Source organism: Colius striatus, chromosome 6, assembly GCF_028858725.1.
Source record: "Colius striatus isolate bColStr4 chromosome 6, bColStr4.1.hap1, whole genome shotgun sequence".
NCBI classification, from domain to species: Eukaryota; Metazoa; Chordata; class Aves; order Coliiformes; family Coliidae; genus Colius; species Colius striatus.
In genome coordinates, this window is record NC_084764.1 from 47,452,013 (window position 1) to 47,477,478 (window position 25,466).

At 46.1% G+C, this 25,466-nt stretch overlaps 2 protein-coding genes and 1 non-coding gene across 13 annotated transcripts; 2 read left to right on the top strand and 1 right to left on the bottom strand.

The window, feature by feature from the left end:
• Positions 1-8,075: 8,075 nt before the first annotated feature.
• Positions 8,076-15,255, bottom strand: GLRX5 (glutaredoxin 5). The gene is made up of 2 exons (XM_061997607.1): positions 14,725-15,255; positions 8,076-9,399 (listed from the first exon to the last, which is right to left on the bottom strand). The coding sequence occupies exons 1-2, from the start codon at positions 15,047-15,049 to the stop codon at positions 9,221-9,223; spliced, it is 504 nt and encodes a 167-aa protein (XP_061853591.1). The 5' UTR covers positions 15,050-15,255; the 3' UTR covers positions 8,076-9,220.
• LOC133625607 (rho GTPase-activating protein 29-like) lies at positions 15,017-24,960 on the top strand. Of its 11 annotated transcripts, none has more exons than XR_009818868.1 (8): positions 15,017-16,263; positions 18,266-18,375; positions 18,762-19,518; positions 19,664-19,801; positions 20,818-20,937; positions 23,052-23,198; positions 23,440-23,501; positions 24,394-24,960. XR_009818868.1 is itself a non-coding variant. In XM_061997604.1 (7 exons), exons 2-6 carry the CDS (start codon positions 18,336-18,338, stop codon positions 20,824-20,826), a joined length of 579 nt encoding a protein of 192 aa, XP_061853588.1. In that variant the 5' UTR covers positions 15,021-16,263; positions 18,266-18,335; the 3' UTR covers positions 20,827-20,937; positions 24,550-24,960. The 11 variants fall into 11 exon arrangements, 2 of the variants coding, with proteins under 2 accessions (XP_061853588.1, XP_061853589.1); XR_009818866.1 differs by having other exon boundaries at positions 18,762-19,084; positions 19,257-19,518; positions 23,052-23,501; XR_009818867.1 differs by having other exon boundaries at positions 15,017-15,773; positions 15,969-16,263; positions 23,052-23,501.
• Positions 17,774-17,965, top strand: LOC133625686 (small Cajal body-specific RNA 13). Its single transcript, XR_009818992.1, has one exon. It is a non-coding gene; the product is annotated as a small Cajal body-specific RNA 13 (non-coding RNA).
• Positions 24,961-25,466: the final 506 nt, after the last annotated feature.

The following is a 25,466-nucleotide window of genomic DNA, read 5'->3' on the forward strand; positions in this document are numbered from 1 at the left end:
TTATTCCTGTTTACTGCTGCTGACATACCTAATTACCACTGAACAGCAGTTCCTCAACCCCTTCCCTACCCAGCTCCTTCCTGATGTCCTGACACAGTCCTTACCCACACTGTAAAAGTCCCCACAAAGTGTCAACTGAGCTTTAAAATCATTTGTTGTTTGCAAGTAGTTTAAAAAAACCCAATAATTTAAAAAACTAAATTAAAAAATCAGCCTACCTCTGGCCATTGAAATGCTGTTAATGGTTTAGGAAGATAAGAGACAAAACGCAGCACAACAGACAGCCCTCAAAACCCTTATCCTGCTGGCCTCCCTGGTGAGTCCACACCAGGTGTGCCTCGGCCCTCCTCCCGTGGGTGGCTCTGTCCTCACCAACCACCACCAGCCACACTCACGCAAGCTGGGCGCAGACCACTCAAGGAGGCTTTGCAGCAGAATGGTAGCTGCACTGAGTGAGGCCTTGTAAACAGCCCAATACCTGCAGGAGGCTTGCTTCCTGCCTCCCTGCCTGCACATAGAAACATCTAATTTTGGTAATATCCATTCAGACAAAAAACTTGAGGAACTGGAGCTGCTGATTTATATCATATATAAAATCCTGGTCACTGCCTGGTTAGACATACAGAAACACTCAGAGATGTAAGCCCTCCTGCAACTGGGGAAAAGGCCTTCGCTAAACTCTTCCATTAAATACTCTGCAATACCCAGCCTGGTGACTTCATGCTGCCACACACATTGCCGGGGCACCTGCTGACCTGGTCCAGCTCTTGTTCTTTTCCGGCCAGATTCAAAGCCCCTACACTCAAACAGAGGATGCTAATAAAACAACAACTCAACAAAAAACATCACCACAACCATGTGACCTCTTACTCTGCTGACACACCCTGGACTGAAGGAAACCCCAGTTCCCCTTTTCTACCTCCAATCTTCCCAACCTGGACCAGATGCAGAACCACTTGCTGACTGTGGCCCGCCAGTGAAGGAAGGAGGTGGGTGCCTCATGCCCTGAGACGCAGGGCAAGGATGCCCCAGAGCAAGGCATCCATCGGGGTCTCATGGCTCCTCTGCTTCACACCCACAGTGCACCAAAGGTGAAATGGCATCATACCGCATGTTCAGCCCCGCTCAAGCCCTCGCCGTGGAGTAACAAAGCCACCCTTGCGCTTACCTTTCCCAGACATGTGTATTTGGGGGCAGGCCGCCTTCAGAGGATGGCAGAGGGAAGCTGGTAGGCAGTGGGTCCCCAAGGAGCCCCCATGAGCAGGTTCGGCTTCTCCCCACCCCTTGAAGCAAACCGGGCACCCGGCAAACGCCTGGCTTTGGCTAGGTGCTTCTCAGGCAGTTGCTGCAATGAGGGCAATGAGCTGTGAAGCTGCTCCCTGCCTCAGCGTTACCATCTCGCCAGCCACGTCGTCCCTGGGAAAAACATCACCTTCAAGCACTGGCATCATCTCCAGCGAGGGCGTAGGGTTGTCTGTCTGGGAATGGCGTTACATACCAGACCGGGATATGCTCCGAGTTCAACACTGACACCTTCTTCTCAAAAGAAAACGAGGACCCCGAAGAATAACGTGCAAGAGATGGAAACAGGGAGGACCGCATTGAAAGATGCTTCTGGGTCAGGGCTGTGCTACTTACCCGGTTCAACAGCACCATCTCCTGGGTGGCCTCGGCCAAATCTGCCGGCAGCCCACTCTCCCCAGAGTAAGTCCCCATGGAAACCCTCTGCCACCATCCTCTCGAGCTACCTAACATTTTTAGTTTATTTGCTTTTAGTCAATTTTCTTTTGGGCACTATCAGTCTTCTTGCACCTGTTTCCTTTCACACATTATTGCTTGTCTCTCATGAAGCAACACAGACGAATAAACACATAAAATACTGAAGAATCCTAGATTCTGTATATTTTTAAGATCAGCAGTACAAGAGATTCTTGAATAGCAGCCCTAAAACTAATCTCTTCTGAGCTGTGAAGGTTTGAATGTGTACCAAATATTCACAGAGCACATTCTCTTTATAGTAATCAAAAAAGCTCTGCTTCTCAGAGAATACCGAAGTTTTCCTTAAGGAAAAAACACACACCAAAATAAAAGCCCAACAAACAGAAAAGCCCCAACATTCTTGAAGACCTGTTTAGATTTTAGGCAAAATAAATGGTGAGTAAAACCACAAACACTAGGTTTCATAATATTGACATTCAATGGGGAAACCTTGTTTTACAACTAGTATTTCAAAGCTATTAATTGTATTGTGCACTTCAAAGCTCTAACATGCTTGTTAAGATTCCCTTGCACGAGTTTTTTCACTCTCTGGATCACAGGTTTATGACAAAAGGTTCCAATACTTTAGTCTCTCTAGCTCTGTTATTGTACAAGCAGCAAACCATTTCAGTTTATATTAGTCTGCAAAGTGAAGATTGGAGTGCTTTACTTTATGGTTTTGAGGCTAAATTGTACCAAAAAAGTGCTTCAGGCTTTGAAAAATGTGCTGCAAGTAAAAACAGTATACTTCAATGTCTTTTTTCTAATTCAACACTCCTCCAAAGCTCATCCTGGTTTGTATCAGAATTACTGTGACCACCAGAACCAGGAAAGCCATTATGTCCCTCTACTTGGCACTGGTGAGGCCAGACCTCAAATACTGAGTTCAGTTTTAGGTTCTTCACTACAAAAGGGCCATTGAGATGCTGGAGTGTGTCCAGAGACAGGCAACGAAACCAGTGTGAAGGATCTGGATAAAAAGTCTTATGAGAAGCAGCTGAGGAAACCGAGGTTGTTTAGCCCAGAGAAAAAGAGGTTGAGGGGAGACGTGATCATTCTCTACAGCTACCTGAAAGGAGGTAGGTGTCTCTCATCTCCCAAGTAACAAGTTATAGCACAAGAGAAAATGACGTCGAGTTGCACCACCAGAGGTTTAGATTGAAAGAACTTTTTCACTGAGAGGGCTGTTAAACACTGGCATAGGCTGCCCAGGGAGGTGGTGGAATCACCATCCCAGGAGGTATTTAAAATAGATGTAGGTGAGGTGCTGAGATATATGGTTTAGTGATGGGCTTGGCAGTGGTTGGACTTGATGATCTTAAAGGTCTTTTCCAACCAAAATGATTCTATGATTAAATTCACTGTTGAATGACAAGCAAAATTTTACTAAAGCTCATTTTTGAAAGTTACCAAATGAGTCCCCTGTGCAAGCTTTACATTAGAAGCAACGACATAACTACAAAACCACAGACCTATATGTCAGCACCTCATTGCATGCACAGGAGCAGTCTCATGGCCTTTTATGTAGAACTGGTGCAAAAATTAAAAAGTCATTGTCGCTTTGTTGTTTGTTAAATTTACCTCTTTAATTGGCAAAACTGTTTCAAAATTAGTATGGAACTTGGCCCCTGCATTCATGTTGGGTCCTTACAAACCATCACTACCTGCACAACATATCTAAGATAAACAAGGTACTGGAAATTACAGCATGTAATTGTATTTAAACAGCTAGACAAAAATTTCCAGTGACTCCTTCCATGTTTAAGGAAGTCTAATTTAGTTATTTACTCTGATTCAAAAGGTTTTAAAACATTAAAATAATTTGAGAATAAAAGTCACTCTTAAAAGGTTTTATTTCTTCTTGAGAAGGAAGAGCAGGCTGGCAGCCTGCTGCCCTACAAGCACTTCTGCTGACTAAGAAGTGATCATTGAAACTGTGAAGATATGAATACCTGTTGATTAGATAGAGCACTGAATGTTCCCCTCAGCCACACCCTACGAGTACCACAAATTTTATACAGTACAGTGCCTGGCCTAGTGCTTTATTTCCAGAGAAACAAGGCTCGTGCAAGAAGCTGGATGATAAATTTGTAAATCAGAATCCTCCCTCGCTCCAAAACCAGTCAGGATATACAAGATTAAAATTTTGATACTTTTAATACATGAATATAGAGAAGCTTTTCAAGAAGCAGCATTAGGAAAAGAAGAGAGAGGAGAAGAGAGAAGTGAAAAAGCTGCTACCCACGACCTGGAAACTACTCTGTTTTTTATCTCTGCAAGACAGGAGACATCCTATGCAAACAATATTGAGGCTCCTGTTTTCACTTCAGCTTAAATCTGTTAAAGCCTGGATGTAAACTGTGAGGTCTGGCATATGCCTTTCAAAAAAACAACGTGGAAAATAAAACGTTAATACACTTAGCTACTTCAGTCCTATTTTCTGTGTAACTAAATTCTGCTTTCCCTAAGACACATGTAAGGATAGGCCTCAAGTAGTTATATCAAGTAGCATCCCCATGAAAATGTCAAAACCAAACAATGAACAACAGCCTCTTCCAGAGCAGTGTCTTTGTCACAGCCTTTTCTGACAAAATGCAAGCTTGGCCCCGCGCAATTAAGGATCCAAAAACCTTTCAACTCTCTTTTCCTTTCCATATCTTCTTTCCACCTTTGCTTACAGAGACTAACAGGTCATGCATATCTTATAGGTAATGGAGGCTTTCTTACACAATTCTGTAACTCAGATGGAGGAAAACCTCATGTAAGAAGATCTGGTTTCTGCAGAAGGGACATATAAACCAGTTTAGAGAGGGATTTATTGCTGAGGCTGCCAGGTCTGCTTTTTAATGTTGCCCTTCTTAGATGCAGGCACTAACAGGGCCTCGGTGTGATTCATAGTGCCAGCTTAGGAGAGATTTTCCTTCATATCATTTTTCGATTTCATGTTTCCACACTTGATTCTTTTCTACAGACTGTTAGCATTAACAGACTTCCAGAAAAGTCATGCCAGTTATTTCTAGCTCTCTTTTTGAAGAGAATCACGGAACTCAGAACATGAAAATAAGTCTCGACATCATCAGACCCAAATAAAGGCACTTCAAGTCTTTCAGGGCATTTAAACGATATAAACTTCACACACACATGTCCACCACCATTGAAGTGATAAACAATGGAGAATATTGACCATATTTAAACATTTGCTAGCAAAATTGAGGCAAGGAATTAGGGCTGGGAAACACACCACATAACCCATTAAGATGTCCCTAGTCAAAACTAGCTGCACAGAAACAAATGTTTGTAACCTGCTTCCTTCTGCTCCCCACCAGAACCAGTTCAAGAGCTAAGAACCCTACCTTCTCTTTGGTGAAGGTTTAGGATAGAAAATCAGTTTTGGAATACTAACAATCTCATTTTCTTAACTCAGGCTCACTTTGCTTTATATGTAAGAGCGGTGTTAGTAGATGCAAAAGATTAGCTAATCTGATGATTAGGTTGGTCCATTCAGCCTTTTACCACACAACAAACCTTGATCTGCAGAAGCCCTGGAGGTGGCAATGGTCACCTACCTTACTCTAACCTCAGAAGAGCAAAACCAAGACCGGGAAGCTTTGCTTATTCACCAAAGATGGCAAGGGCAGCTCCCCACCCTTGCTCTTTGCTGCCCTTCTCAGCAACTTCAGGCAGCCTTCCCAAGCCCTATTCTGAGCACTATTACCTCTTCAATCTCCACTTCCTGGCAGAATATTCAAGGAAGAATAGGCAACAGTGCCAGTGTTTTTTCCCCCATCAATTCCCCTCCCCTCCTGTGACAAGCTGCTCCTCCTGGGAGGGGAAAAAGTCCCTTTTTCCTTAGAAGAACCCTTTGTAGCCTCCTGACCAGGATCTTCCCAGCTGCCACCAGTCCCCCAGCATTAGCTCAGCACACCCACTGATTATCATCCCAGATTCACAGTATTATCAGTTGCTTTCTGTCATTGCCAAAGAGCATGAGAAAAGCAGATGTAAATCTCCCATCAGTGAGAAGCATGACTCTCACAAGGACAACAAAAATCAACCCATTTGCAGTGACATCCCTTTTGGACTGGAAGCACATGATCCCTTTTGCCTTCAGTCTGAGGGTCACCAAAAGCTGATGAGCAGAGTGCTGAATCCTGCCCATCTAAAATCATCAACCCAACTGAGAACTAGTTTCCCTGGGGAAATTCCTTTCAGTCAACTCCCAAAACAAGTCTCTTTGTGAGCATCTCAAGTTTTACAACTTCAGTATACAGGGATCTTATTTTTATTGTAGTTGGATTAACCTGAACATTTACATAGATGTAATACATAAAACACCTGCACACATACAGAATCTGGAAAGATAGGGCTGGTATGGGAATGCAGGCAGATGTCACATTTTATATTCTTCCTCTTGTAGCTTTGACACATTATGGTACCGTTGATGCTTTTGCCTGCTCAATCAACACCACACTCCAATCAGGCATAATGAACAGTACTATACATGTTCTGCAAAATTTTAACCAAATCATTAAAAACTAAAATGTTGAAAGGAAACGGATTTAGAGAAAGCAGAAAAACTTTCAGTTGTGGTAAAAGCAAGACCTCATGTTGGGAGAAAAAAAAAATCCTGCTTAGAGGAGCAGACCTGACAATTCTCAAGTTACCTTTATGTTAGACTACTAGCAGATAGTACTGAAAAATATTTCTCTTTCACAGAAAAATAATGAACAGCACTCTATGAAACAGCAGATGTGCAGGGTTGTTTTTTAATAATTTCTTTATTAGCCAGACTGAGAGTTAACTGTTGAAGCAGAAAACAGTTTAATTTTTGGTTAACTTATTGTTTCCCGTGTAGATCCATTTCAGTAGGGCTTTTGACATGATGTGGTGGTTTAGCCCCATGTCCTCCAAGTCATAAAATCACTTCCCCTCCTAAACTGGACAGGAGAGAGAAATATAAAAACGGCTTGTGAGTTGAGATAGGACAGAGAGATCACTTGTCAATTAGCATCACAAACAAAAACAGACTCAGGGAGAAAAAGGTTTGATTTGTTAAAAGAAACAATAAGAGCAGAGAGATGAGAAATAAAACTGTCTTAAAAACCCCTTCCCCCAACCCTCCTCTTCCCAGGACTCTCCTTATTTCCCCCTCAGCAGCACAGGGGATGGGGGTTGGGGTCAGTTCATTACAGATGGACTTCGCTGCTGTTGCTTCTCACAGGGAGGCCTCCTCACACTTCCCACTGCTGCACTGTGGGGTCCCTCCAACGGGAGACAGTCCCTCACAAAATTCTCCAGCGTGGCTCCTTCTCATGGACTGCAGCTCTTCACATCCTGCCCCCGCCTGGGTCACCCACAGGAAAAGTCTTTCAGGTACAGATTGCTCTAGCCTGGGGCCCTCACAGGATCACAAGTCCTGACAGCAAATCTGCTCTGATGTGGGCAGCTCCCCCACAGACTGCCAGGTCCTGCCACGAACTTGCTCCAGGACAAACTTCTTAGGGAGTCACAGCCTCCTTCAGGCATCCACCCACTGCAGCGTGGGCTCCTCAACGGGCTGCCAGTGGTCTCTGCTCCCCGGTGGCCTCTATGGGCTGCAGGGGGACAACCTGCTTCACTGTGGTCCTCGCCACATATCACAGGCGAGCCTTTTCAGTACCTAAGCACCCTCCTCTCCCTCCTTCTCCACTGATCTTGGTGTCTGTGGAGATGTTTTCACATTCTCCCTCGCTGTTGTTGCTGCAGTTCAGCAACTGCACAACAACTTCTTGTCCTTCTCAAACATGTTATTCACAGAGGTGTTACCTCCATCACTAACTGGCCAGGCCTGGGTCAGGTGCAGGGTCCAGCTTAGAATTGACTGGCCCTAACCCTGTGAGCTACCCTGTGCCTCTGGCTGTAACTTATTCATACTTGGTATTCATTCAGTCACAGCTAGTGGTACCAGGCAGCTGCCACAAACAAGTCAATACACAGAGAATGCACACACTGTATTTAAACCCAGTGACACCACCGTACAGCTACACAGTAAGCTTACTGTAACCAGTCTGGCAACTTGTGTGTAGAAGGTACCAGTATAGTTTCTGTACTGAAAAGCTTGCTCAAGTGGACAGGAAATATTTAGAACTGGAACTTGCATCAAATCTCATGTCTACAAGTTCCAGTCCTAACTTCCTCTTCCACTGACCATACATAAGTTTTCCTTTCTCTAAACCACATTTTCTATCCTATGCAAGGCAAACTACTTTAGGTTTCAACTCAAAAGTAGTTGTCAGTGTCATCAGACGTTTAAAATAAAGAGGAACTATCGCAGACAATAAAGACGACATCCAGTTTATTTCCAATCATTTGCCTAATTCACATGCACACTGGTTTATATTAAGAAAAGCACACTACATTTGGAAACAGCTTGGTTAGCTTTTAGCTCGGTGAGGCCACATTGGTTAATGTAATTTGCTTTCACTGAGGGAAACAGTTAAGTATTGAAGCCTTCAGAGACATTCCACAACAGACGTATTTATGTATTCAGTAGCTTCTCTGTAGCACTCATCCGCATGAAACATTTCATCTGTTAATACCATATGCACTCTTCGGAGCACGATCAGGAGAAAATACTTGGAAATACAACAAACATAGAAAGGTAACTTGGTAGCTAGCAAATAATACAGGATCACAGCAGGAATTGAAGTATTCTCCCATACTACTCCAAGATAGAATAATAGAGCCTTAAACAATTCCCACATTTTAGCAATGACACAGAACTGCAATACACAAAGTACATAAGCGGAGGGAAGAGGTAGAAAAGGTTTTATAAAATCTTTAGGCACAATTCTTAGCAATCTTTTAAAAGCCATCAGAAAGTTACAAAGTAATAGTTACCATTATACATGTATTTGTACAAGTCTGTTTATTTTTACCCTTTGGAATAAAAGCATATTTCATGCACTGATATTATCTTGTCACCTATATTGTTTGAAGACTTTTTCTCCTATATCATAGGTGATTACAGGCTCTCTGGAAGTCTTATCGGGAGGCAAAACTGATGGGCTATCACTTAACACTTTCTCAAGAGAAGCAAAGGAATGCAAACACTGTTTGCCTAGGTTCACCTAACAAAGAACAGAGAAACACACTCAAAACCCATAAAAATACTATTAGTTCATTTGGTTTACTCTCACCTCAATCAGGAAAAGAATGCTTTTAAAGTGACCTTTTTTTAAATACAAATTTCGACAAATGTATGCTTTACAGTGCAGTGGTTATACTCAAATTTTTACAATATCCATAAATCAAAACACCAAGATTACTCCATTTACCACGAGCTAACAGACATTCATAGATAAATCCTAGTGTCAGTTCAAAAAGATGCCTTCTTTGAGCTAAAGTACGTAAGGCTTCACTGGTAACAAGTTCTAATTAAATATTTGCCTTATTCCTGTCACAGCATCTTCTTTTGCTCATTTTACTTTTTGTCTTGGTCTTTTTCTGCATCCAGAAGTGCTGAACGGATTCCCAACTTCTTCAGCTCTTCTACCAGATCTCCATTCTGATGCATCTGGAGGAGTATATCACAGCCACCAACAAATTCACCATTGAGGTACACCTGTGGGATGGTAGGCCAGTTGGAGTAGTTTTTTATTCCTGCATAAGAAAAAAAAAAAAGTGTTAAGGTTTTCCCTCCTCTCCAAATAGGATGGTGTTTTAATGAGAATATAATGCTTCCACCTGACAGTATTGCTGAATTTCTTTCCCACTGAGGCAAAAAATTATCTATGTAACAGCAGCGCTATCAGAAAAAACCAAGGTTAAAGTTAAGTTTGGTTCTTACTCCAATGCAAAGATATGGTTTAAAAGATACGGAGTCAGCTCCTACATTGGCCTCAAACAGGAGGTAGGAAAATGCAGTGTCTCTTTTCCTTCTCAGAAAACAAGCAAATATGATTTTTCAATTAAAGAAATGGGAAGTATGGAGAAATATTGAGAACTGTTTACATTCAGCTATTCTTTTTATTTCCCAAGGAGACTTTAAAATGTTCTTACAGAATTCATACAGTTACACTTACTAGTGCAACTTTAATTCCAACATCCACCCCTCCAGGAGCCTTATGAATTTCAAATTGCTTTATCTTTCATTGCCAGACTTTACAGCCCATGGGAGGGGCACAAAGGCTTCAGTCTCTTTAAAACTACTCATCAAACAAAGCTAAGCTCAAGTCGCAATTTTGAAGTACAGAATTCAAGTTTAAAACTATGCTTCACAGAAGACAAATGTAAAGCCACTCAAGAATATTAACTGATCTGATGGTATAAATTGAATCCCAACTTGCGCTTAAAGACATCACACAAAAGAACCATTCTAATTTCACACTTTTTAAATGACCCTTCACATGAAGCCATTATTTCTGTAGCAGAAGGAAGTGAAAATCCTACATCTGCATGGTCATATTGCAAGTCTGACAGCACTTGCTGAGATGCTAAGTTTTTAATTCAACATTTTTATACATTTTCCATGTGCAACGCTGGAAATTTTTCTACCATAGGCGTGAGAGCCCACATAGCCAATTTAAACCTACAGGCAGAGGTGCCTTTTAGATCATCAGAGCCCACTTGCCTCAGAAGTCAACCTTCTAAATGAGCATGTGCCAGTTTTAGCATAGGCTGTCAAAGTACTAACAGCAAATACTAGATCTGTATAGACGAAAGCACCAAGGAATTTGCTTTCCCCTTGGAAAACATTTTAACCTCTAAACACTGCAAAAGTAAACCACAAAATATTTGCGGTAAAAAAAACATATAAGCAAATTAGGCTTACTTTATTGGAAATGAAAGACTTCATTTTTAATAAATACACATAAGTGCGTGATCCCATTGCAAATTTACAATTTTAATGCATAAAAGAAGAAATAGAGCTAATTATTCTCCTTAGCCAAGTACCAGAGTGCTTACAAAGTATCTACTGAAGTAACACTAATCTAGAAAAACATTTTGTTGTGACAAAGTATTCCTAGTCATGAAGTACAGCATCAGCTAAGTCGGTTTTACTTCAGAATTTGTGTATGGATAACCAATGCTTGCAAAAATTTTTTAAAAAAGCAAGTTAAGCATATAAATCAAGGCCAATGGGAACTCATAACCATCTAACCTCATCTCCTGCATCACCATCTGTAACTTTTTCCTCAGCTTTTCATCATTTTCATTCATTGTTTGGCGACAGTTTGCAGAAATCAGTGGTTTTGATGTGAACTTGTGTTTGGTGGTACTTTTCTTACGCACCCCTTGGCCTTTGAGCACTCAAGAGTGGTCTGTCTTAAAAATATTTAGCCCACAATAGTTGCAATAAAAAACTGAGACCCAATGCTAAGGCACACTTAAGGATGAGCCCCACTTAAAGGATCTGCTGCAGACACGACATACAGTTTGGTTTTGTTAAGATACTGTAATGCTAAACATGAGCTAAGAACCAAGGGCTTAGCGTAATAACCCTACCGTCAATTAGCATTCCATGGTAATGTTTATAATTGTTCTCTCATTTAAATATTTTCTTCAAGGACCCAGTTACACAGCTGTACAAGCACTGATAGTACTTTCAAGGTTCTAACCAACTTCGGATAAAAATATGAACACAATCGAGCTCAGCTGCTCTCCATGCTGCCCGTCATGTATCGGACAAGCTGCTTTAACTGCCTGCGTGCACGAGGCTCAACAGCGTTATAAACTGGACATCTCCTGCAGAAGCTAAACAACTCCTAGCTTGGTAGAGCAGTTACTGATACTGTTTCAGAAGTGTTACAGCAAGTTAGCCTCGTCTGTGCTGGGACACGCTTTTGTGCCAAATCCTTTGGCAGTACAGACACCTCAAGAGATCTCCTTCCCCTCCCTGGAGGTTAATGTTTCCCACTGCCCTTCAGAAGCTGCAGCTTCTGCTCTGAACTACTGTTTACTTTGTAAAACCACACTCCACCGATCAGCTTTAGAGTTTGACAGCTGAGCAAGCACATTTTAAGGCAACTGGGAAATTAGAATGGGTGCAAAGTGCTATGGAAAGGGTTACCTCACTGCCACCTCACTTCACCAACTCCACTTCCCAATTCTCAGCCCCCATCTCGCCAGCATTAACACTAACCAATGATCGGCCATATCAAAGAACTGACTTGAGCAATTACTCTCAACCCTACCACACTTCCTCCAGAAAAGCAACATGTTCTCATGAAGATCATTAGTACTGGTGCAAGCATGATTGGGGAAGGCTAGCACAAGGTCTGGAGGAAGGGTCAAGACCACCCTCTTGGCAGCACCCCATGCATAGGTAACATAAATCAACAATGCAAATAATCTGAAGGTGAACTAACACAATAGTTCAAACCAGTTTAAACCAGCACTTTCACGGTATATATTCCCAGGATTCTCTGTCACCTTAGTGACTCCAAACCAGGCTAATGCTTTACATCAGCTTATAATGGGATCACTTCTGGGAAAGTCAACTTATACCACTTGAATTGCCATGCAGTCCAAGAGAGTGCTAAGGTCTCTTAAACCAGCTTCAGTAAGGAAGGATTTGTGTCAGGGAAGCATATCTTCAGCTCAATCTCACATAAATCGCATTAGCTACCCATAACCATTCAGTTCCACAGATCTGAGCATACTTTTAGGCAGAGAAGCATATATCTGCAAACATTTCAGTTATGTTCAGCTGAACACAAAGCTGGCAACCAGCTCATACAATCTCCTTGCAGATCAATCTTCAGTTGAACAGATGTATTAGGTATTTTCACAGCTAAAGGCTCGGCATCCCCTCGCTAACCCCACATCCATGCAGGGCAGACTCTGTTCACAGAGAGGCCTTAGGAAAATGTCACATGCTGCATATACAGCTTTTCAGCACCTGAGGCCAGATCCTGGGGGACATTAAGAGGGCCTTAAGACAGCCACTGCTGAATCACACTTGGCAACCTGCAGAGCTACAGCTTCCAGCAGCCCTGCCCTGCCCTGCCCTCCCCTCTCTCTGTCAAAGACAGTCATCCACAGACTGCAGCCACATACTGGCTTTTTAGGGTGCAGTAGGTAGTACAGCTGAAGCCATATGACAGCCAGTTGGCCCTGAAAGCGGCTGTGTCATCCCCCCGTGCTTCAAGGCTCCATCCCTGGTGCTGGCTCTGGCACTCACCTCACAGCACAACAAGCCAGTTAATTCATCTGGCATGCCTAGTGATCCAGTTAATAAATTGAGCTGCTCTCCGTGCAGCTGGACCAGTGCCAAAGCAGGTGCATGGACGGGAACAGAACAACTTCTTTAAGCACCAAAAGAACCATGAGGCTATTGTGCAAGCGTTCTCTCTGATAGCTGAGCAGTCCAGATCAAACTGCTCATGTCAATTTAAAGCTCAGGTGTCCAGGAGAGCAATAGCCTACTCAGATAACCTATTACAAGACAAGAGTTCACATGGAGGAAACGTTCTCTGTGCTGAAAAGGTAGGTGGTCCTGTTACATAGGAAGAAAATACTATATATTGACAGGATCACATTCCCAAAGATTATAACTGGCAAACGCATCGCACATTCAAGGGCTCACAAAAGCCCTGTCAACCAAAAGTGAAATACTGATGGTATGATGTCAAGGTTTTGTTCCCTCCTTGTTAGTTTTTGAGCATAAGGTTAATAAACTTAGATTTGTAAACAGTTTAGAAAACAACTGTGATTTGATCAGTTACCAAAGGCAGTAGACTTATTTGAACAAAACCAACATTCATTACCAAAAAAATATCGTCACACATAAATTCCAGTATTTAAAGCTTTTATACCACACCAACTATTACACCTGGGAAATGAAAAGCAATCAAGGATTGCAAAAATCAGCCTTTCAGGTAAAAGCTAATGAAAAACTAAATTAGCCAGGTAACAACAAAAACACAGGAGGAGGATACACAAGCACTATCACCCGATTCATGCTAGCATGTGGCATATTTTAGTGTATTCTGGACAAGAACTATTGATGCCATTCACCTGCAAAGCTAATTACTACATACTCTTATCCTTTTTTAAAAGCAATTGTCTCAATCACGTAAAAACTCAAGTCAGCTGTGCAGCTCACACAGAGAACGCTAAATGCAAAGCGTTACGAGAACAGGAGTACTAGCTTTGTACTATTGACAAAACCCCTTACATAGAAGAGCTCCTACCACTTAAGCAGTAATGGTGAAACTATTACTAAATACTTCTTGTGCAAGTGACTAGCAGAGTTTTGTACTTTATCAAAAGAACCCTGGCAGGCAGTGCCAGCAGCGAGTCGAGTGGTACACGTCCAAGCTATTCATATCCCATCGTTCTGTTCACAAGGATCAAAAAAAAAAAAAAACCAACCAAAACTGTCTAGACGACTAAGAGCTTCAGGGGTCTTTTACTGCAGCTTTGTATCTCTTAATAGATAGGCAAGGCACCATGGCAGAAAAAGCCCCGTCTACAAGAGTTAGCCCGTGTGCATAACAGTCTTCCCGAGAGAACCAGGACACTCTCGGACACAGTAAGTCACAGAAACGAAACAGGGACATGCAGGCGAAGTGACCTCAATCGAGAGTCTCAGTGACACGCTCCAAACTCCACAGGACACCGAACCCTGTGACTGAGGCCTGTTTTATAAACAGGAACGAAAACTCCCAACAAAACGAGGACAGCCCAGTTACGCGTGCGAGAGGCGAGCCGGGGCTGTCACACGGCCCTCGACGTGGTGCTCCCACAGCCCCCGAGAGAGCGGGGGCGGGACCAGCCACACGCCGGAGCCTCCCGTGGGCCGTCCCGTCGGCCGTCCCGGCACTCGGAGCTCCCGGCGCTGCCCCGCAGCACCAGCGTTCCACACAGGGAAGCCCGGCACATGCTCGGGCTATACATGAGGCCCGAAGGCTGAGATGCCCGAAGGTGACCTCCGGCCCGGCCCGGCTCTGGCCCCGGCCCCAGCCCCAGCCCGCCGCTGACCTTGGCGGAGGTCCGGGTCCTGCAGCACGTCGTGAGCGCGGTAGTCCTCCACGCCGTGCAGGCGCAGGATCTGCACGACGGCGTTGCTAAAGCCGCAGAGAGGCTGCGCCGGGCTGCCCTTCATGAACACCACCACCGGATGCGCTCGCACCAGCCGCTCCACCGCCTCCCGCGACCCCGACTCGCCACCGGCCTCGGCGCCGCCGCTGTCCTCCGCGCCACCGGCGGCCCCGCGGCTCAGCGTCCGCCCGGCCCGGCCCAGCACCAGCCCGGCCCGGCCCCGCGCGGCGCACAGCCGCCAGCCCGCGCGCGCCGCCCTGCTCATGCTGCCGCCGCCGCCGCTCCGTGCCACCGCTGCCCCGCCGCCACCACCGGCCCGGCACGGCGCCGCCCGCTCGCTGGCCAATGGCAGGGAAGGTCGCGGGGGAGCCTCTCTCTCCTATAGGCGTGCCAGCCCGCCAATGAGAGCCCGCAGCCAGTAGATAAAGAGACGGAACCGCTCGTCCCACCCAGCGCTGCTGAGGCCATCTCGCTGCGCCGCTGCCCTGGGAGGCGGAGCCGGCCAGCAACGTCAGCGGGCCGATCCCCGCCCGAGCCGCGACGCGATTGGTCAGGCGTCCTCGGGTCACGTCACTGGCGTGCGGCTCTTTCCGCTTCCGGGCGGTGGCGTTGGGGCCTAGGCTGTCTGGGCTCGGCGCGGTTCGGTCCTGCCCGCCCCGCCCCATCGCTCCCCGGCCAGCGCCGGACCAAGGACGCGCCGCTTCGGCTGCCCTGCGAAATACCGCGGCTGCGGGCCCCCGGGGCGGGCTTTGGGATGGATCCCGCCGGCCGCTCTCGGGCGCGGGCTGCGGCAGAGCCGCGTGGGGCTGGAGGCCGAGCCGGCAGGCAAGGTAGTGTTTAAAGGTCGAGTGAAACGGAGCTGAGAAGGGACGGGCGGCTCTGGGGCATCGGCTGCCGGTGCAGAGTGGAACTGCGGCGGGGAAGCGTGTTGGCATGTGCGAGCTGCAGCAGTGGAAGCCGTGCTCCGAAGAATCACGCCTGTCGTCACGGTAGGGCCGGCGGTGGAGGCGTTGCGTGGGCAGCGGCCAGAGTGCTGGATGGGTCTGTCGTCTCTGTAGCTTTGGCTGTGTCTAATGACTGATTTGACAGCACTCACTTGCTCGGTTTTGGTTGGTTTTTAACGAGATGAAGCAGGCGGTTTGTGTCACAAAGGAGCTAGCACTTCTTGTCATGCTTTGCTTTAGTGACAGGAGAGGAGAGCCGAGTAGCCGACAGCTTTGTGCAGCTCGTCAGTGGGCTAGCTGCTGGGGGTGGCAACCAGATGAAGAAAGGGAGGCAAGACTGCGCTCACTGGCCGAGTATGCCGAAGGGTTGGTTCACTTGGTCCTGGAAGACTGCCGAACGGCCCAGCGTCAACCAGCAAAGCGCTGTTTGGAACTTGCCCTGCAACCAACTTGGCATGAGCTCCTGGGCAGATGCTGCATTCTTCTCAAGACCTTGGAGCAGAGGATGGAGGTCTACAGCAGCCAGGTCCAGCCTGTAAGTAGAAGAAAATGTTGAAAAGTTTTTCTGTGTACTAAACCCCAGTCTCTCACAAATAAAGAGTCAGGTTGCACCTCTAGCATCTGCACGATTGGTATGTTAATGTACATTTTTGTATTACTTGCCTTTGTGAGGAAAAGAATCTTTTTCCCATCCAGGCCTGCTCATGTGAGACTTTTAGAAACAAGTCCAGCCAATCTTCAGCATTCAGAAGACTGTTTGCTAGTTCTGGATTTTTGTAGGAACTAGCTGGTGCTTTTGGGATGACTCATAGTTTTCATGTCCTATGAAGCCACCTCCAGGCATCACTTCTTTTGCCTTTTACCTAAATGTAATTAGAACACATTCTAAAGGGAATGTGTCACACTGCATGCAGTTTATCAGCCCGTGTGAACAGCTTATGAATAATAAAGTGTTGCTTTGGTGTATAAAGGTATGTATATTTATGAAGAAGTACTTTCCATTATGAATCTAAAGGTAAACTTCACAGACTATTGTTGAAGAGTGTTGTGCATTTTGTGTCAGTATGTTTTGTTTTCAGCAGAACATGAAAACTCTGGCACAGTCATGTTGATCCGGACACAGAAAAGTTGATGATATCTGTGGTTTATGTGTTCTGATAAACAGAATGGTGAAAGGTCACGCAATATGAAAATAATAGTATTTTGTTCATGCTAGATTTCAGTAAATTCTGCAAGGCAAAAATAGGTTTTTCTATTTGTTGAACTGGTATGATATCCAGAGACAGGCTTAACAAGTGTTGAGTGTAACAGCTACGAGTGGTCTGGTTTGTCATTTTAATGTAGCACTTTAGGATCCTGAGGAGCCAGGGGGCAATTAAATGAAAAATGAGTAAAAAGAAAGATCTTTCATTTCTTCAGGGCAACTGAAGAAAAATGTTGGGCTATTAACAGATTTCCATAGTATTTGCCTTCCTGCATTGCATTCTAGCTATTTCTCCAAGGAGGTGGTTCATTAGAAATTAAAAGTGACATAAGGACATCCAGCTGAAGTGTGATAAACTCTTGTGAGAACGCACAGCTTCTGGAATAACATAACCACAGTTGTATGCTATCCTCTGTAGTACAAGAGGTGCCCTTGGTTGTTAGCACTGTAGGCACACCAGGCTTGCAGAGGCAGCAGCTGCGGGAGGAAGCTGAGGCATGCCTCTAAGACTCACAGCAGCAACACAGAATCATATCTGGAAAAGAGCTTCAGCTAGAAGAGAGCTTTAGGCTCATAGAGTGCAGCCTTTGTCCCAGCCCTATCACCCACCAGCCCATTTCCCTCAGCGCAACATCCACCTGGCTCTGAAACCCCTCCAGGGACGGTGACTCCAGCACCTCCCTGGGGCAGCCTGTTCCAGGGCCTGACAACCCTTTCGGGAAAGAAATTCCTCCTCACATCCAGCCTGAACCTCCCTTGGTGCAACTTGAGGATGTTTTCTCTTGTTCTGTTATTTATCACTAAGGAGAGCAGACTGACCCCCACCTTGCTGCAGCTTCCTTTCAGGTAGTTGTAGAGAGTGAGCAGGTCTCCTCTGAGCACAACATTTGTCTGACAGTTTTCATCTGTTGCCACAGAGACAATTACTTACCCATGTCATTATTAATCTGCCAACAGTAAGAGTAATTTTGCAGTCTGATATTGTTTAGCGAGTACAGTAACACCTGTTGAACACTTAAAAACTGCCATAAACGTTTGAAAGCTTCTCTGAAGTCGGTATCCTGGGTTAAATAAAAGTACCTAAATTTATAGGCACTCACTATGGGTTTGTGAGATTGGTCTATGAGATAACATTCATCTTAACAGAATGCTTTTAAATAAAATAATCAGCATGGTCAGGCGCTTGGGAATTGCCACCTTATTAAATGCTTTTCCCAACTTAGAGCAATTAGCCGATGCATGTTCTAGAAAGAATCGTAGAATGAAAGACATCATTATTTGTTACCTGGTTCCGTCTTCTGTCAGTCCAAGTTAAACTTCTTTTATTTTCCAGGTAATGATTCAAATCATCTGTTCGAAGGAATTATTAATGGGATTCCCATCAGACTCCTGACATTTTGCTGATGTTCCTGTTAGAAGACCCATTACCTTATTTTGAAAATGGTAATAAAAGCACCAGTATTCAAACTGCAGGGCTTAAATGCTCACAGTTAGTCACACATTAGGTTACTTTGAGGCATTCTGATGGTGAACCCAATTAGTAGTTATGAATTAGTGGTTTGAAATTGTTGCACAGTGCACAAGAAGAGAGATGAGCTAAGAATGATGCTATCAGCAGAAAATGTTTAGTTTGTTTTTAAAAAGGAGAGGGATAAGTTAGCTGGTAAGAAAGATAGGAAGAAAAGTCTTATTTCAGCTTATCAGAACACCTCTTTGTGTCCAAGTCAGATGTCTCTATGTCTTTCAGCCTTGTGATAGTGCCTGTAAATGAAGTCCCTTATTGTGCCTTAACGATTGCACTCTACTTAACGTTTTATTGTCTCTTGAAGCTTTTCAGTGGCTTGTGGAAACGGATTTGATTGGCAACTTTGATAGCTGCTGTTACTGACAGATTGCTGTGTCCTGCTGCACAGTTCTAAAACATGAGAATCCATCCCCTAATTCAACAGGAGATACTAGAATGACTGTAACAGAGAAATGCTCTCCAGGTGCCAAGGATCCGACATGGGAGGCTGCCAGTTCTGCAGGGCCTTTCAGAAGCGCAGCTGCGTCCAAAGCAACACGGACACACCAGCTGCGGAAGCTGAGAGCTCCAGCTAAATGCACAGTGTGTGGCCGCTTTGTGGTCCTTCATGGAGCTGAGTGTGAGAAGGTGAGCCTGAAAGCACTTGAAATTGCTACTTGGGATTGATGCAGAGTTGGGAGGTTTGGATGCTTGCATTATGTTTCCGTATAAGAAGTACAGACATTGTGGCTTACAGAATGCTCCTGGACTCAAAGCAAAAGCATCCCGGACTAAGAAGTCTTTCCTTTTGCTAACACAGGGGGTGACAGATGGCAGAGGCATCTCTTATGGTGTCACATTATATCAAACCACGTTCTTTTTGTCCTCTGCAGTCTTCACTTGTGTGCCATAAGAAATGTTTAGCAGCTTTAGCTATTCAGTGTGTGCACAAGAAACTTGGTGGAAGGCTTCGTTTGTTTGGAGTGGAACTTGCCCAAGCCGCTCAAAATGTTCCTGATGGCATTCCTTTCATCATCAGAGCGTGCGCATCAAAAACTGAAAGCAGAGTGCTGGATGTGGAGGTGTGTATGCTCAAGTGTATGAAACTTCAATATGAAGTGTTTGAAAACAAAAACACCTCTGCAGGTGTTAATTCTGTGCTGCTGATCTCTGTGGATTGCGCTTCCCTCTCCAATTAAGAGAGTCGTTTGGGTCTGTTAACTCCAGGCCATCCGTCGCGTATGCGGAGCCAAATCGAGAGTTGAAAAGCTTTGTTGGCATTTTGAAAAGGGAAGGGATTTGGTCGAGCTCTCAGAAGGCTCTGCACATGACATCAGCGGTGTTCTCAAGGCCTATCTCCACCAGGTATGTGCTTGCGGGGTCAGATGGAAAACCAAAGCAGTGTAGTGTACTTCTTTGGTACAAAACAGGAAAAAAAACCCCTGTTTTCAGCAGCCCTGCAGCAGAAGCTTTTGTAGCTCATCCGTTGATGTGGTTTTTAGGTCAACTTACTGATTTTAAAGGCAGGAGCAGTGCTAGAGACATGCAGTAAGGACATTTTAAAGACAGGGGTTTGCAGGCCGAATGCTGCCTGGGGGCTGGTGGCAGCGGTTCACCGTAGGGGCCAGTTGTGCAGCTTCAGCAGCTCTCTTTGCCACACAGCCTGGTTTTTGCAAAACTCTGATTGGCGCTGTTCAGCCCCTTTGCTGCCTCTTTATCGGTGAAGCCACCACGGTCTGTGATCCCATCCCTTTCATAAAACATGCCCTTGCTGGGGCAAAGCTCTTTGCACAGGTGCTCTAGGATGGGGGTCTGTAGCAATGACCCGCATCGGAGGCCAGCGTGTTCCCTCACGATCCCAGAGTTAGGCAGAGAGGAACCTGCTGAGGTTCAGCGAGGGTGAGTGCAGAGTCCTGCCCTGGGGAGGAACAACCACCTGCCCCAGCACAGGCTGGGCGTGAGCTGCCCGAGAGCAGCTCTGAGGAGAGGGACAGAGGATTTCTGGTGGGCAGCAAACTAAGCATGGTACAGCAGCGTGGCCTCATGGGCAAGGAGGGCAGTGACATCCCCGGGGCATGAAGAGAATGTGGGCAGCAAGTTGAGGGAGATTCTCTTTCAGTTGGGGTGGGAGTCGGGGGCGGGTCTGGGGGTGTTGGGGGCTGGTGGAGGCAGAGCTGGACTGTTTGAAGCCCGTGGTGGCTCCTGCAACAGGCTGCGAGGGGCGAGTTGGAGCCAACTGAAAGGCGCCAGCGTTCAGGCAGCCACCGGCTTTGGGCTGGAGCTCGGGAGCAGTTCGGGGTCCAGGTGGCACTGGGAAGGCACTGAGTGGTGCCTGAAACTGCCTAGTGTCTGAAATTATGTTTCCGTGTTTGATTTTTCAGAATTTCTGAGGCCATCAGTTACACCATGGAATTGTTGCCCAGGGCTGGACAGAAACAGACATTACAATTGATATAATAATAAACATATCTTTAAATAACCGTCAGTTTCATAGGCACGGGGTAAGTTTATGCTGTAGCCTCTTGACACCTCAGGACCATTTGTCTTTTGTAATCCGATACAAGACTTTGTTCTGGCATTCCTTTTGATTTAAATGTTGCTGTTTTGGTCCACATCCACAGACCAGCTGTGGTAGTTTGAGCCTGGCTGGATGCCAGGTGCCCACCACACCGCTTTATCCCCCACCTCCTCAGCAAGCCAGGGAAGGGGAGAAAATAAGACGGGAGTCTCGTGGGTTGAGATAAAAGCAGTTTAATAAAGAAGCAGCAAAGCCGTGCGCGGGAAGCAAAGCAGAAGCAGATAAAGCTGTTCCTCTCTACTTCCCATCAGCAGCGATGTCCGGCCACCTCCCGAGAAGCAGGGCTGCGGTACGCGTAGCGGTTGCTTTGGGAAGGCCAGAAATGAATCTCGCCTCCCCTTCCTGCTCCTCTGCCCCAGTTTATATTCCTGAGCTGACGTCATATGGTATGGAATATCTCCTTGGTCAGCCTGGGTCAGCTGTCCTGGCCATAGTCCCTCCCAAGATCATGCCCACTCACAGCTATTGGTGAAGGTGGGGGAAGGAATGCTGGAGGGACAGCCCTGATGCTGTGCGAGCGGTAGTCATAACATTGATATCAACAGTAAGCACAGCACTGCAGGAGCTGCTGTGGAAAGTCACTACTGTCCCAGACCCACTACACCAGCTCACATGAATGAGCACACAAACACCTCCCTGGGAGCTCAGCTAAGAGTTGTTCAGCCTTGCTGCCTCAAATAAAGTAGAGATTGTGGTTTGCAGCTTCTCTATAGCAGCAGTGGTTTTGTTTGCAGTGTTCTTAATTTTACTTTAATTCACTAGGTGTTAACTGTGCAGTTGTCGTGGTTTAGGCCCATCAGGGAACAAAGACCACGATTAGCCCCGAGTACCCAAGTGGCTGAGAATTGCTCAAGGGCAGGGAGGGCTTAATTGCCGCATAAGGTTCAGGACAAAGCAGACCAGGCCACTCGGTTTGGGGAAGAAAACAGAAAAAAAAACAATTTAATGCAACACCAAAACGTACTCCCAAAACCCCAAAACATAACCAAAATGAAACAACACAGAGCAATACATCAATGAAGAGTCCAACCAGCCTTTTTAAGAACACCTTCTTGCCACCCCTCCCCTCTTCCCGGGCTCAGAGCCCTGATCCCGGGGTTTTTACCTTGTCCCCCCCTGAACGGTTCGGGGGGGCAGGCAGTGGGGGTTTCAGTTAGTCTGTTCCCGATAGCTTCTGCCGTTTGTCCCTCCTCAGGACGGGTGAACTCCACACCAGTCCTCCCTGCGAGTCCGTGGGGTAACTCACACGCATGGCAGCCCTGCACGGGCTTCTCCGATGCCCACTGACTCCAAAGGCTGCAGCTCCTCTCTGCCTCTCGTGTGGGGCTGCTCTGCGGCATGCAGGCTCTCCAGCACGGCCTGGGCCATGGCCCCTCCCCACACAGTCCCTCTCCCGTCCGGGCTCACTCACACAGAGCTGCTGGTAACTCTCGGTCCTGCCATGGATCTCCAGAGGCTGCAGGGGCACAGCTGCATTCTCGCCACGGCTTGCAGAGAGGTCTCTGGTCTGTTGCTTCTCCTTCCTTCCTCCTTCTCTGGCTGAAGGGTCCGCGTGGTCGCCTCCATCTCGTGTCACTCTTACACCTCCTGCCTCGCATTCCAAATTCCCGTCCCCTAAATAGTGCTGGCAGAGGCGCCAGATTGGCCCAGCCGGGCCGGAGGTGGGTGTGAACCCAGGAGCCGGGGGAGAGTCCGCAAACTCTTTACCGGGTCTGCACTGCAACCCGCTCCCCCGTTACTAAGCCAAAAGCTGCTCCTTGCTAAACCAGAACAGCAGTCGTGAAGGAGGGTTTGCCCACCCTCCACCTGGGCAAAAGCTACTAGAAAGTGCTCCACCATGTTATGCCAATGCACTGACAGTCATGTGTGGGAAAGAAGGCGAGGGGCAAATGGTGCACGAAGTGCTTGCCCAACTGACAATATGAAGGAAGTCTCTCTTCCTCCCTGTTTATGGTCCTATGTTCCAGCTGGGGAGAAATGGTCCCAGGAGTTCCATCAATTCAAAAAAGATATATATTACTCCCTATCTGTATATAGGCCGGTGTCTGAGCTACTGTCTTCTGTGATCAAGGGAGGAGTTACACAGGGTACACACACCAGCGTATCCTGTGGGTCTACCTACGCAGCCACGGATAGGACACGAGAAAGTGTGACAGAAAGCTCACTTTGTCCCTATAGGAACAGGTAGGTGAGTTACAAGCAAAAGCAGAAATAAAAGGGGATTCATCATGGAAGAATGCTGCTCGGGAGCCACTCATGCAACAGCACTTGTAATGACTGCTTAGGGTCCAGAGGATTGGGTTTCAGCTGGATTTGGTTCAGTATCGGGGTTACAGCTCTATTAGGAAAGGCACCAGCGAGAGGAGCGTATGTAAGAGCAGAACCAGCAGAGGGGCGCTCTTTCTTTTTTCTCTTCCCCCACCAGACCGGACAGAGCATCGGAGCTTTCCTACGAGCGACTGCCAGGGGTGCCCTGGACTCGTGGCGGTGACTATCGTACCTTTTCCCTCTTTGTGTCCCTCTCATTCTTTTCTTTGCTTCTCCCACTTTCTATTGTTGATTGTTGTGGGTAAAATAAAGTAGTTCAGCACTCAACTCCCCAACCAACTTGTCAGGAGCTTACAGTAAACAATTTGTTTTGCAACCAGAGACATTTTTGAGAAGGGATTCTCGCAGGGCCTAATTCTGTTCTGTCATTCTATCCTCTTTGGGACATAGCTCCACTGCAACACAGGTGGTACAGACTAAAAGCACGGAAACTAAAGCATGTTATGCAGGGGGAGTTGAAAAGAATTACTTAAACTATAGACAAGGGTGCGAAGTGTTGGAATAGACAAATCTCTCAGTTTATTTTATATATAAAGGGCACGGGGCCTCAGAGCAGACTCACCGTTGGCATTTCTGCCGGACATAAAGGCACAACCATTCGCCATCTCCTTTGTGCCTCGGGCCACGTTTCCAGCTGCCGGGCTCGGGGTGAGCGCCTGCGGTTGGGTCTGGGCGAGAGGGTGAAGTGCTGCGGGGCTGAAGCCCCGGCCTTCTGTTCCCAAAGAACGGAACCCGGGCTGCTTAGATTTCTGTTCTGCGTATCCATTGTAGTTCACCGATTCTAATTTTGAATGGTTTTATTATTTCCTTAGTCATCTTTGCCTTTAAATTTGTCTGTTGCCTTGTATCCATTTGCTGTCTTTGCTCTATTTGTTTTCCTTTTCCCTTGCCTTTCCTTGTTTTTTTTCTTTCTAGATCCATTTTAGTTTCTGATCCCATTTCGTAACCTTTTCCCTTTATTTGCCTAATATCCACTGATTTTATTTGTTCCTTCTGTGCCTGCTTTTGTTCCATTTGCCACTCCTAATTTTTTTCATTATTTATATTGAAGCTGCTAAATGAGCGTTACCAAGTGAACAAATGTTTAAAACTACAGACTTTCATGGCAACCATATGGTCAGTCTGTAGAAGAATCAAGGTGAAAAACAAATGCATCTACTGAGCCTCAGATACTTCTCCCAACTAACTCTTTCTTCCCTAATCTAAGAAGTCGTAAGTAGTGATGGACCACGAGGCATTTTTGCAGAGACAGCCACCAGCAAGGGGAAGAGAAAGATAACCGAGCGATGATAACAAAAGGAGTGCCTGTGCCGAAGCGAGCAGAATCCAGGAGTTCATCCAGCAGATAACTGAGGAAGACCATCAGAAGGACCCCCTAGAGGAAGCAAGTGACCACCGCAGCGACTGCAAAAATGTGAAATAGACACAATTCCTGTGAAGTGATGAACTGTAAAGATGTTTAAATAGGCACGTTTATAGCAAATAACCCCTTGAAAACTGTCGAACGTTCACGTTTTGACATATAAAAGAAGCATAGTTCAGTCTTTCCACACGCACGTTTGGCGGAAGGATCCTCCGAGCATCCGGCTCCACATTAAAGAATACCTGCTTCATAACAGCTCTGTTGTTACCGAGTCTTTATTTGGTATTGGCATTTGGGAATATACTTGGTTCCATACAACAGGAATTTGAATCCCTTTTACAATAAGCTGGCTGCTAAGTTCAGAACATTCTGGCAGCTCTAGTATCAGCCGGTGAGTTCTGCAGTACACAGAACTGTCTTTGGTATGTTAACGTTAGTTGTAATTTGGCTTTTGACTACTCGTGTTCCATTCACTGGATTATAGTTGTCCTGCAGTATCGATTGTCAAGATTGATGTGGATATCAGTCAGAGTCTAAGCCCAGCCGCCCCCGGCCCCTCTGACACCCCATGACAAGCTGGAACACAGGGGGACTTATTTTCTACCAAAATTGCCTTGCCTTCTAACAATTACTGTGGGTAATGTAACTGAAGATGCACTGCCCCACCACCTCCAGGGCTTTGACAGAGTGCCCGCCTTACGGCCCGTTAGTGCAGCTCCGCAGCCGCGCGCTGCAGCGTCGACCCTGACAATTTACCCGGT